At 36.6% G+C, this 13,337-nt stretch overlaps 1 protein-coding gene and 2 pseudogenes across 3 annotated transcripts; 2 read left to right on the top strand and 1 right to left on the bottom strand.

Moving 5' to 3' along the window:
* Nucleotides 1–156: 156 nt before the first annotated feature.
* On the top strand, nt 157–1,171 carry LOC104761185 (ethylene-responsive transcription factor 10 pseudogene; annotated as a pseudogene). The gene has a single exon (XR_015588143.1). The product of XR_015588143.1 is annotated as an ethylene-responsive transcription factor 10 pseudogene (transcript).
* A 1,202-nt stretch (nt 1,172–2,373) lies between these two features.
* LOC104761174 (zinc finger CCCH domain-containing protein 2 pseudogene) lies at nt 2,374–4,332 on the bottom strand (annotated as a pseudogene). Its single transcript, XR_015588138.1, has one exon. The product of XR_015588138.1 is annotated as a zinc finger CCCH domain-containing protein 2 pseudogene (transcript).
* A 4,151-nt stretch (nt 4,333–8,483) lies between these two features.
* LOC104761166 (protein TPX2-like) lies at nt 8,484–13,311 on the top strand. Its single transcript, XM_010484204.3, has 19 exons — nt 8,484–8,962; nt 9,243–9,331; nt 9,432–9,601; nt 9,696–9,917; nt 10,021–10,117; nt 10,203–10,316; nt 10,394–10,507; nt 10,604–10,756; nt 10,846–10,908; nt 11,015–11,095; nt 11,186–11,347; nt 11,432–11,563; nt 11,649–11,729; nt 11,824–11,943; nt 12,030–12,196; nt 12,293–12,401; nt 12,491–12,550; nt 12,781–12,875; nt 12,970–13,311. Exons 1-19 carry the CDS (start codon nt 8,794–8,796, stop codon nt 13,097–13,099), a joined length of 2,328 nt encoding a protein of 775 aa, XP_010482506.1. The 5' UTR covers nt 8,484–8,793; the 3' UTR covers nt 13,100–13,311.
* Nucleotides 13,312–13,337: the final 26 nt, after the last annotated feature.

Genomic DNA, 13,337 nt, shown 5'->3' with positions numbered 1-13,337 from the left:
TTTTAATAATTAAAAAATTACGTTTTTGATGGATTTTTAATGTAAAAGCCCAAAGGAGCAATAAAAAACCTTCAAAGCCCAAAGAGAGAGTAAATAAACGATTTGGAGAGACACCGCCGCCAAGTATCAAAGGGCACAACAAAGTCAGCAGGAGCGCAGTACAACAGGAGTATTAGGGCAAACAAAATAATGTATATCTTCACTTATCAAGTAAGGGTCCGCTTCAGTGACAAAGCGACGCCACGTTGACATTGTTCCTATCTCTTTCTCACTTTATCCTTTTTTACGAGATTACGTCAACTTCTCCTATAAAACGCTATACTTTACTATAATATTATCCGCTCGCCACCAAAAATATGACTCCACAGGACCAAAAGAGTGTAACCAACGCCGCCGGCGGCAGAGAAGTGGTGAGAGAAGTGCGCTACAGAGGGGTAAGGAAGAGACCATGGGGAAAATACGCAGCCGAGATCCGTAATCCGATAAGTAAGAACCGGATGTGGCTCGGGACGTTTAAGACGGCGGAAGATGCAGCCAGAGCTTACGACTCCGCCGCAAGAGAGTTTCGTGGCTCCAAGGCAATAACCAACTTCTCTCTCCCCGGATACGGCGGGGGTGCTTTGGTGACGCCAGTGAACAACAGCTCCCTTTCCTTAACGGTGCCTGAGAGGACAATTCCACCTGGTGCTCGGGACGTCGAGATAACCTTTTCCTTATCGGAGCATGCCGGCGCTCAGGACGTCTTGTCTCCGGCTGTAGCGGAAGCAGTTGCTGGATTTTACCTAGATCAGCCGGAGGCTATTGAGTTGAGAGATGAGCTGGATCGAGTTTATCCACTCGGATTTGAACCAAATGATATGGGGTTGAGTATTGGTCTTGAAACCCCCGTGGAAGTTGAGCCAGAGTCTTCATCAGCCGTGGAAGTCGAGCCAGAGTCTTACTCAGCCGTGGATGGTAACCTGAATCTAGACCTTAACTTAGGTGCCTAAATGTCAATTCGATATTAACAAATTATCCTTTTTTCAGTTGTTTTCTTGGCGAACTTTGTACTGTTGATTATTGTATGGCTCTTCTTTTTTGTCTGTACTTTTTATTGGGTAGATATTCATTGTCTATTGGTCTGTTAAACTTTAAAGATGAAATGTAGAAGCGAGAATAAGTATTGGTTTTATCATTTGCCCCTTTTCGATAATGCATGTATGAATTTTTTGAGACGACTTCTTATCCTAATAAGTCTTTACCATTGGGCTTCGTGTTGATCGGGTGATGAGGTTTTAGTGTCAGGTAGGTGGCTCGTGTGCTTTTCGTCGTCACAATGACGCATGGAGCAACAAAACTATCTTACTTCTTGTCTTTTACCTACCCACGCTCTCTCACGTTGCTGTGATGAGGCATCTCTGATTCCCCACACAAACGTACCCCCCGGCCTTTTCGATTGTGTGCTATATATAGGAGAAAAGGTTAAATATAATCAAACGAAAAAAGAAGTCTAACATTTGTTAAATGATAGATATTCAATAGTACAATGACAAATCGATCTAAACATCTCTTACACATCATGACAATATGTATATACGTATATATATGTTTGTGTTCCATCATCATATGTTATTAGAATATGAGTAAAAATAACATATGAGTAGAAAATAACATACTTTGGTTATTGAAATATCTTATCTTCTTCTTTCTCCTAAGCTCTCTTAACTTCCATGAGATTGGAGAATCTCCGTTAGTAAAGAGTAATCTATGTTTATTATAGCTAGCAATAATTAATGACCAGAATCCACAAAAAGGAAATACATGTTCGTAGCTCCCATACATGCAATGTATGTGTCTCATAAAATATAATGCACTGGACACGTCTCAACATGTACATCTGTCAATCACATACACATGCCTCCTATGAAAAAATAATGGCTTTCGTGTGGTGTCCAACAAAGAAACAATTGGAGAACTTGTCGTCACAGGTTATACTTTTAATAATTAAACAAGGATGTGATATTAATCTGAACGGAAACGTTATACAAAAATATTCTCGTCTACCAGCACAACCAAAACATCACACGTCAGAGGATGAGAGAGACGAAATAATTCGAGGTTTGTGCATTACGTTCGTTATTCATAAAACATAACACGTTTGAGGAGGAGAGAACATTTTCGAGAACTTCATAGATTATGTTCCATTTTTTCACCCATTGTCGTTAAACTTAAAATGTGTAAGCCGAAAACGTCTAAGTTTATACGTTTTAAACCTTAATATTATTGAACTACAAACAAAATCCATCAGTTAAATCTTTAATATCATGAAGATATAGTGAAAACTACACTGTTTGAATCCGCTAATAATTAACAATTTAACAAACAAGGTATACATTAGAGAAACGATATCGGTTTATATAGAAATGGTGGAATATTGCACAATCCGAATCCACAAGCTAAGATATTACAAGTTCAACATATTATTTGGTAAAAATATCCCATCAGAAAAGAGAAAAATCTAAGAAATAAGACCAATACACAAGACACTTCTTAATTAGCTTCCGTGGAAATTCGTAAGAAAAAAAATCTTCAAAACAAATTTGAACAGACATTAATAATCTCCAATTTGACTAAACCGGTACGACCCGATTATTTCACCATCTGATCATGAGGCGAACGTGATCAAAACTCTTCCACCGAAATTTACATACTCAAAAGTCAGATCTCCTCTCGGCGAATCTTCACCGTCGATCAATCAAGTCAAGAGATCATTGACCCATCCTAGATCAGGGTCACCACAAGAACCATCCTCAAAACTTGTCTTGTCCCTAACCGCCGCAACCGTTGAGAAATCGTTCATCTGTCTCCGTCGAGGAGTGAAATCATCGCCGAAGAAGTTTGCACGAGGCGAGTTGGTTAGGTAACTTAGGGTGGAAGGCGAAAGAGCAAATTGCAAAGGACTACTTGGTTGTTGTTGTTGGAGATGGAGACGCTGATTGCTCAAACCGCAGGACGAGGCAAACGCTGCAGCCGCTGCGGAAACAGGTGTTGTAACCGGCGACGAGGAAGAAGTAACCTGCAACGCTTCCGCTAGGCTCATCGAATCCAACGAGTTCACCAGCTCGCTCAAAACGTCTTTATAGTTAACTGAGTCAGCGGCTGCAGCGGCTGAAACGGCAGAGGCGGCGCGGTTTCTCAGACGTGAAAAGGCAGCGGCTTTGTGGGCCGGAGACATAGGTGGAGACAGAGACGGAGAACGTGAGAGATGAGACAAATTACCCAAAAGGGTGCTCGTCGGAGAGCTGCTACAGAACAGGCAACACGGATTCTTAGCCGCTGAAGACGGCGAACCTGAGCCGCCGGAAACGTTTTCGGGTGGAAGAACCCTAAGCTGACGTGGCGAATGAGCAAAGAAACAGACTTTTCTTTTGCAGTGTTTACCGTCTTTACAAGCTTCAGTACGGTAACGAATAGGGTGGAGCCAACACTCGAAGACACCATGAGCAAACTCACAGTCATCTCCACGGCTGCAGTCACCACCACGGCGAAACTCAGGACACACCTCACCGGAGTATTGAAAACGACGAGGATCACGACGGCGAGCTTTCTCTCCAGGATGAGCAAAAGGACAGTCAGTCCAATCGTGGCTTCGGCTACGAGTGCAACGTCGGATCTTGAATTCGAACATCCGGAAATGATCACTTGCGTAAGGATCATCAGAGTCGGAGTCATAACAGTACTCTTTAATCTCCTTGTTATTGTTGTCTTCGTTGTTAAAACTGTCTTCCTCGTGTTCAGATGTGATTTTGTTGCTTTTGTTCCAGTTATGTTTACGCGGCGAACGAGGGGATGAAGAATCCGCTGCCGGAAAACTCTTGGATGATAAAAGAAGCTTCCTCGGAGGTATCTCCACCGTTGGTTTCCTCATTTGATGTTCCGTACAAACGACATCCATGATGAGATCTGTAAGTTGTGTGTCTTATATATGTTTTGTGATTGTTTTGGTGTTTGAGAGATGGACGGATGAGTGTAAGATGAAAGATGAGATATTGTGGTGTATATATATATATATGGGATTGAACATAGATACAGACATGGGAATAAGTTAAAAACGTATATTAAAATATTGGTTTAGGTTTGGATTATTACATTAAATATGTGTTTTGATGAGATGTAAGAAGAAGACAAGAGAAGAAAAGTGGAAGGGAGTCGTGTGAGAGAGGGTATGGGGGAGAGGGTTCGTGGCGAGATAAGAGAAGAGTGTGAGAGAGGTTTCATGCAAAGAAGCAGGAGCTGCCTTGCTCTCCTTGCTTCAGACCTAACACATGTGCCTATGTTTTCATCATCATCATCATCTCTTTCTCTCTCCCTTAATTATCCATAAATATAATTTACTTTTCTTTTTTTTTTTTGTTAGATGGAAGTTGGAACTATGGAAGTGTATAAATTATAATTGAAAGTAAAGAGAAAATAACAACTAACTTTATTACAAATTTATTATAAATTATGAGTTTGGCTTTTAGTTTGTTACCAAGTAATTTGTGACTTACTGTTTCTAGAAAAAAGTATATATATCAACTGAATGAGCAAATTGTTGGAAAGTAATTAATTGGTAGAAACACTAAATTTGGTTCATCCCCTCGGAGTATAGGTTCAATCACGTTTGAAGAACATAATATAAAAGCAACGATGTAATAGTAATTTAAGAAAATTCAAATATAGTTGTAAAGAAAAAAAGGAAATTCAAATACTATATTCTTATCTTGTTTTATTTTTAGCAAAATAATTTCACAGTCTTAGACTTTTTATGTGGAGATAAAACCGTTCTTTATCATTTGAGAAGAAATAATGATTTTGTTGAACACTTTTTAGTATCTTCTTAATTTAAAAGAAAAAAATCATGTTTTGAAACTGATACAAACCTAAAACTAACTAGTTGCAATAATACAATTGCATAATTATCTGAATAAATGTTATATAAAGCTTTTAAAGTATATCTTGCATACAACGAATCTAAGAAGACTTTACAACACAGAAAGGATATGCACGAGATTAAATACAAAAGAGGTATAAGAAATACGTTTTCTATTTTGTACGCCAATTATCAGGGGATAACAAATGATTTAATATTAACTCCTTATATTTTGTTTTTTTCGGTTTGTATGTATCTTAAAAAACTGGTGCATGTGTATGTACAAGTGTCACGTTTTCCATTGGTTGCGTGGCTCTGATGGAAGCAAAGACATTTTTGGTTTCTACCTTCACAATACTTTTCAACTCATAAAGTATACTTAAAAATATTATAACTTTTATACCCAAAACTTTTAAACAAAACTAAGACCGTTTGTGTAATTTCATATGGAATTGGATAGCATCACGACAAAAACAAATATAAAATCAAAGCGGTAATTTACATTTAAAGAATAAACGACAAATTAATAACAGTACTTCGATGGCAAAAAGAACATTGTTTTCGTTATTTATAGACATTAATTGTAGGTTTTGAGTAAGTTCAATGTTTTTGGACTGGTCTTTCATTCTTGGTATCTAATTTGGGGGTATCGTCTATGTCCGTACGTACGCCATTGTTCCACTTCCACATGATCCAAAAGCTTTTCAATTTGTGCTTAGTGTTTTACATGGAACGATTCGATTGTTTTGACGGCAAAAGTTTGAACTTGTGCCCCCGAGATTTCAACGTTATATACATCTCAATTCGTAAAATACCCGTGATTTCAACGTTATATACATCTCAATTCGTAAGATACTTTTAATAAAAATCTGAAAATAAATGATTTATTAAAAAATGCAAAAAAATGAACCACAAATTCATATTTTGGTTATATATATTAAATAGTTACCTATAAAATACGTAGACAATGTTTTTAATTGTTTATATATTTATATTATTTTATAACTATGATAAAATCATCTATATATATAAATTATTTAATTTTTTTATATATTGAGTATAGTTTAAATTAAATTCTATATATATATATATATATATAACTATAAATTGTAAGTATGATTGTTTATATATAACAGCAAATTAGTTTTTTTTGGTTCTTTATAATGTTGAATAGTTATTAACAAAAAATAAGCAAAACATATATAAAATATGAATAAAACATAAGTAAAATATTTTCACATATATGTTTTTATAATTAAAAGTGTAAACACATTTTCAAACTAAATACATAACCTAACTAAAAAATACATAACTTTTCAATTTTTTTATTATTTTGTGCGAGTCTGTATCCGTCTTCTCTATTATACCCCACGAGTTCACAGACAGCAGCATTTCGTGGTGATCAGACTCCGGCGACTTGCGAGTCACGTTGTCTTCAGTTTTTGGTGGATAGGTTGGAAGATCTTTAGGCGCCTCCATCTTTTTTAATTGAGAGAAAGAGAGTTGAATGATATTTTTTTTTACTGTGATATGGAAAGACAAAGACCTACTATGATACTAGGGCTATATATAGAAAAGGTTGTCTGTTGTCTTTATTTTTTGCTGTTAAACTTCAAAATAATTAATTACGCGTACACCATGTGGACGTTTTATAACATTTGAAATTTAATGAAATCAAACCCTAACTCAATTTTTTTTTTCAAGAAAATTCTTATCTACCTCAATATATCCCGAAAACTTTATTAGTAAAATGTGGACCATTCTTGATACCGGTACCGATCAACAGAACAAAAATTCTTAAGTATTTACTTTCATATTCATATTAATTGCATTACATGATCACTTTGATGAAAACAGGTAAGTAGTCATTCCTTAATATATCTCATTTTTCGGTGTAATTAACCACGCTCACTTTTCAATTGCTGACTTTCAAGTTTCAACTTATTAACAAAATAAATCATCTCAAAGATATCTATATAAATTTACAGTATAAAAATTTGGCTCACTTTAATACAACTCATACGTTAAAGTCAAAACTCAAAAGATTAGCTAGCCCACCTATCTCATCGAAAATAAATGCTTGAATAAAGATTCGTTTGCGGTCATTTTTTCATTATTATTTTTGGTAACGTTTACAGACAGTGTAAATTAAAGGTGGAATTGTAGTTGAACGAAATTAATGAATTAATAATCAAGTTTTAAAGGTAGTTTTGTGAGATTTTTTTTTTTTATTTTTTATTTTTTTTTTTTTGTTGGGTGAGTTTGTACTTTGTACCCATGACTTACTTAGCTTAGTCGTGAAAAAAATTGGAATGGCCCATTTCATATAATAAAAATATCTGATTCATCTTTGTCCATTTCCCATTCATGACTTATCATCAGTTATCGATTCCAGAAAGCAGAAATAAACGAGAACAGATAATTAAAAACGTAAATACAGTTTTGATGGATAAATCATATCTAATCTACTAAAGATGATATATATGTACCAGCTAAGTGGGTTAATGATCTTTTTTTGTTCATCGTGATATTTAATTTATTTTCTGAACATTTGCTAGTAATTTTTTTTATTAATTATTTCATAAAGAAGAACAAAAGAGATGGTCGAACGTAACATATATAGCGTCTTTATTTGTTAGCGAGCGTATTTATTTTAGCGCGAGCATTTATTTTATTAGAGATATTTTATCTAAAATACGTCTTTATTTTGTTCTCATTTCTTTTACAAACTTTATATACATAGTCATATCGGAGAATATCATATTGGAAAAGAAAGTAGTTATATTTCGACAAACCACTCCAAGCTGTGCAACGAAAGAATCATTTGAACCTAATTAGTGTGGTAACTTCGCCAGCCCCCGTTTTCAAACCTTAAGAGTAGGTGTGTGATTATATTTTGGAATATATAGCAAAAAGGAAGAAGAGAACTATTAATCGTCAGTTCCGATATAAATGTAGAATGTTGAATTGTGGATGAAAATTCCTTTGAAATTCGGACAAGTCAAATGAAATCACTTGCTTTTCCTATAAGGATCTGAAGTAATTCAAATCAAATATTAGTTATGGGACTAAAATAGATCGTAAGGAAGTTACCAAACGTGTATAGTTTTGAGTTTGGACCATTTAGTCATTTGAATTTGTTTCCTGTAAATAAATATAGTTTTTTTTTGTCCTTGATAAATTAAAGGTATAAAATAAATAAAAATAATATACTATAGTTTCTTCTCCATAAAAAAAACTAATTATCGGATTTCATATTATTCACGTTGCCTAAACGAATCAAGATCAGGTGTCGAATAAGTACATAATTATGCTGATGGTTATATTGTTACCTATATGATGGTGGTTATGGTAGGTTAGTGGTGGTATGATGATGAGTGTATTACAATGATAACGATGGTCTGATAATGTTAAACTGCTAAATTAAAACTAAAACATTAGGTGGATTGATCCACATTCATTTCGTCCATCAAATTTAATTGGATAATATAGTATTGATTTAGCTCTAATGGATCGGATCACCATTTAAAATCTATGGAACACGTTAGTGGATAAATAAATATATACATAAAGGAAAAAACTACGAAACGACATAGTTTCAAGGATGGGAATAAAAAAAAAAGATACGCGAGAGCGTGAGAGAAATATAGCCGTTAGAGAGAACAAGAGACCGATACAGAGAACAAAGAAAAAGAAAAAAAAGAAAAAAGGAAAAAAAAAAAAGGGACGTTAAGAGAAGCCCATTATTCAAAAAATTTATATGACCGTTAGTGATCTCCTTATTCCTTTTTAGTTCTGATTACAACATTCCCCTCTCTGTAAAAGAAGGACCCAAGAAACCCAAAAAACAAAACGCTCCTCTCTCTCTCTCTCACGCTCTCTACTAGTTCTGTGGTTTTAGTATGGACGCGCCGGCGGAGGAATCAATTGGTAGTGTTGTGACGACGATGATTGATGAGACATATGAGTTCTTAGCGCCGCGGTGGTTTGATTTCATAAATGGAGAGACGGAAGATGAGTCTCGCCGAGCAGAGCTTTGGTTTCAATCTGCGTTAAGCTGCGCTCCTTCTCGTTAGTTTCTTTTCCTTCTCTTCTCTTTAATTTGATTTTGATTTCAATTTTAGGGTTTATTGATGCTGAATCTGAGAATTGCGTTGATTAGGGTTAAATTTGGTTTCGGAATTAATTGGGTGATACTATCGGTTTTCTCAGATCTCTGATTATTGGTTTTCTGATTCGATCTCAGTTTTGTGGACATCATAGTGAATGAAATTTAGGGTTTACCGATTTGTGTTCTGAGAATCGAGATTAGGATTTCACTGTGTGATCTCGATCTTTCTAATGTGTGCAGCTTCGGTTCCTAAAATCAAAGCAAGGAGATCATTCAAGGTAGAGACTATGTGCAACTTCAATGAAGAAGATGAAGAGATTCCGCTCAAGGTTTTTTTTTTCTTTCAATCATCATCACTGATTTATTTATTATCCATTCATTACAAGCAGGAAAGATTCAACCTTTTTTAATCATTCTGATTGTTTGCAGGCTAAAGAGCCCGTTGCTGCAACTATCTCCTCACAATCACAGCCTTCTGAGTCCAAGAAAGAACTAATTACTCCTACTGTAGCAACCACAGTTAAGCCGTCTCATGACACTTTCAAGGATGAAGAGAAGATCGACAACAAGACGACCACAGATTCATCTCACGACCACAGGTTCTTTGTCGTCCTTCTCTTCGAGATTGTGTATCGTTCTTAATTTGAACCGAGAGCGAATTCTAATGCTATCTCTTCTTTGTTCATTCAACAGTAATGCGAAGACTGAGCAGACTCAAGACAAGGAGAACATTCCTCCTGCTTGCACACCCAAACCACCGATGCATTTCTCTAAAGGAGGAAAGTCGATGGACCTTAAGAAGCAGCAAACTGCTAGAAAGATTGCTAGTCTCCTGAAAAACCCATCTGCTCTTAGGCCCAAAAACCAGTTACAGTTGTCTCAACCCAAAGGCAGTCATCAGAAAAGTGTGAAAAGGTAGCTAACATTCTTAATGACCATTCTCATACCCCAGTTCTGGTTTCACGTTCCTCTTGTAATAGTTTTTGTTTTTTGGTGTGTTTTGATTGCTTCACTGCAGGGAAACGAGTGTTAGAAACATAGTTAGCACTACCAATCTGATTCAGGAAAACCAAGCCATCAAAAGGCAAAAGCTTGATGATGGTAAATCAAGACAGGTGAGCCAAATTGTTCAGAATCAGCAACCTTTCATTCCATATCTTACTTGCATGACTGAAACTTTTTCTTCATTGATTTATCTAGATTCTCAATCCAAAGCCAACAACTCTGCTCCACAAGACAAGAGAAGGTCTTGTAAACACCGGTTTCAACGTATGCCCTTCAGTCACGAAGCATACTCCAAAGGAGAATAGAAAGGTACGTCTTGCATCAGTGTTGCTTCAATAAATTTTATTGTCAGACAGACCTCTCAACTCTTGTTTTCATTTCTTAAGGTTTATGTCCGTGAGCAAATTGCACCATTTGTTTCAACTGCTGAACTGATGAAGAAGTTCCAAACAAGCACCCGAGGCTTGTCATTGCCTCACGCCAACACTTCTGTTCCACAGGTAATAAACAATCAAAACTCTCTGATTCCTTTACTTGCCTCGTGTCTTTTTATATCTTTGACTAAATTTCCGGATGGTACTCTTTTCCTTGTCCAGAATCGACCTAAGCTGACACTGACAAGACCGAAGGAACCCGAATTTGTGACATCCCAACGAGCTCGTCCTTTGAGAGTTAAGAGCAGTGCAGAACTTGAGGAAGAGATGTTGGCAAAGATTCCCAAGTTTAAAGCTCGACCTGTGAACAAGAAGGTAATGAGCATCTAGTTCCACCGAGGTAATATTTTTATTGTAGAAATAGAAAACTAAACAAAACCAATGCGTTCTGTGATTTGATGCAGATTTTGGCAGCTCCAGCTTTGCCTGCGCCACAAAGAAGTACACCACATCTGCCAGAATTTCAGGTAGATACCCCACCCATCAAAGAGTATCATCACTTTAGAAGAGACTCATAGCTTAATGAATCTGTTTTATCAATCTACAAACGATCTCATTTTCTTACTGTTGCAGGAGTTTCATCTTCAAACAATGGCAAGGGCTAACCATCATGCAGAGTCCTCTTCAGTAGCTTCAACGGAAGTGTCTAAGCAGGTATAAAGTTTCTTCTCACCCCCAGATAAGTTGTAATGCATAATTGGTTAGTTGTTTCCATGCCATCTGATATGCCTCTGTTTTCCTCAGACGCAGCATAATGATTGGAGGCCTCACCTTACTGAACCAAAGTGCCCTGTGCTCCAAACAATGTTAAGAGCTCGTCCTACTAAAGCAAAAACTACAGCGGAACTTGAGCAAGAGGAACTAGAGAAGGCACCAAAATTTAAAGCAAAATCTTTGAACAAAAAGGTACTACTTAAGAGGTGTAGTTTAATACTGTTTATTTCATTTTCTCTCTCTTAATCTAACTTGGAATTGCATCAAATCACCCAGATATTTGAAAGTAAAGGAGAGATGGGCATCTTTTGTAACACCAAGAAGCACATAACGATTCCTCAAGAGTTTCACTTTGCGACAGATGAGAGGATATCACGACCAGATTCTGTCTTGGATATATTCGACAAGGTATGTTTCAACTAACGTACCGAACCCGCTCTATGCAAGTCTTCTTTAGTTATTTAGGTGTTTGACACAACTTTTTTCTTGTCAGCTCTCATTGAATTCCGAATCTTTCCATGAAAAGCCTCTACCAAGGAACACTGCTCCAAACCCCTTCAATCTTAGGACAGAGGTATGTGAACAATGAACAACCTCTTCTTTAAGGTCAAAGTGACTTGCTACCAATCTTTAATGACCGTTCTTCTAAAACTACTTTTGGAATCCAGGAACGAGGTGCTGAGAAAGAGAAGAAATTTTTTATGGAGCTCGTACATAAAAAAATAGGAGATGAAAAGGCAAGGGTTCCAAAGGCAAACCCTTATCCTTACACGACGGATTATCCAGTGGTATGCACACGCACATCCTAAACTTCTTATTTTTTGAATTGCGAAAGGGATGGATGGTGTTGACATTAACGTTTTCCAACTCTCAGGTACCACCAAAACCAGAACCTAAGCAATGCACACAACCAGAACCGTTCCAGTTAGAGAGTTTAGTAAGGCACGAAGAGGAACTACGAAGGGAAATGGAAGAGAGGAAGAGAATGGAGAGAGAAGAGGCCCAGAAGAGGCTCTTCAAAGCACAACCAGTTATAAAAGAGTAAGCGACCAGCCCCTTTTTACTATTTGTTTTATCTCCCAGAAACTTACTTTATCAACGTTTTCAAAGTGCTCACAATTTGCTTTGATCCCTCAGGGACCCAATACCTGTTCCAGAGAAAGTACGAATGCCCCTCACAGAAATTCAGGAGTTCAATCTTCATGTCGAGCATCGAGCTGTTGAGCGAGCAGACTTTGATCATAAAGTAAGATTTTGCAGTCATTTTAGCAGACAAAAGAATGCTTTTCAATAACCTCTGAAATTGATGAATATGTCCATTCTATTTGGAACCAGATCAAAGAGAAGGAGAATCAGTACAAGAGATACCGTGAAGAGAGTGAAGCTGCAAAAATGGTATGCATTATTTATTCACCCGCTTAACTTGCAAAAATGGTATACATTACCGTGAAGGGTTTGTTGCATAACCCCTCATAAACCTTGGTCAAAGATTGATAATACCCGCTTAACTTGCATAGATACCCCGCTTAACCTTGGTCAAAGATTGATAATACCCGCTTAACTTGCATAGATACCCCTCATAAACCTTGGTCAAAGATTGATAATACCTGCCAATTTTGTGTCAGGTGGAAGAAGAGAGAGCTCTGAAGCAAATGAGAAAGACAATGGTTCCTCATGCTAGACCTGTGCCTAACTTCAACAAACCCTTCTTACCTCAGAAGTAAGTTCCAACTCAAAAACAGATTTAATAGAACCAATCTTCTCTTTGCGTTTTTGTAATCCTCCTACTGATAAAAAAAAACTTCATGTAACAGGTCCAACAAGGGGACCACAAAACCAAAATCACCCAATCTTAGAGTGATTAAAAGAACCGAGAGAAGAACCATGATGGCTCGACCAACTGTGTCTGCAGCTACCAGCGCATCTGCTGGTCAGATGAGGTAGTTGAGGTAGTTGTTTGCAGCAAAAAAATTCTGAAGCAGAAGCAGCCTGAAATGTTCATGAACGCTTGAACCTACATTCCCTTTGTAAATTGATTCGGTACTAATTTTTCCTGTGTGTTCTTAGTACTTACTGATATAGTACATTGTCTTATGTATCCATCTTGATTCTCAAGTTTATTATAATGGAAAAAAAGATTCATTATTATATAAAAATTGGTCCATGACTAAAATGACGACTG

This window comes from Camelina sativa, chromosome 3 (genome assembly GCF_030686135.1).
Source record: "Camelina sativa cultivar CO46 ecotype springtype chromosome 3, ASM3068613v1".
NCBI classification, from domain to species: Eukaryota; Viridiplantae; Streptophyta; class Magnoliopsida; order Brassicales; family Brassicaceae; genus Camelina; species Camelina sativa.
The sequence above is the reverse complement of the archived record's forward strand: the minus strand, read 5'-3'. Positions and strand labels throughout refer to the sequence as shown.

Bases quoted from the DNA above. Each gene is read 5' to 3' on its own strand.
- LOC104761166 (XM_010484204.3), top strand. From the start codon at position 8,794: ATGGACGCGCCGGCGGAGGAATCAATTGGTAGTGTTGTGACGACGATG. The intron at 10,118-10,202 runs GTGAGCCAAATT...TGATTTATCTAG, and splicing joins ATGATGGTAAATCAAGACAG to ATTCTCAATCCAAAGCCAAC. The intron at 11,944-12,029 runs GTATGCACACGC...TCCAACTCTCAG, and splicing joins ACACGACGGATTATCCAGTG to GTACCACCAAAACCAGAACC.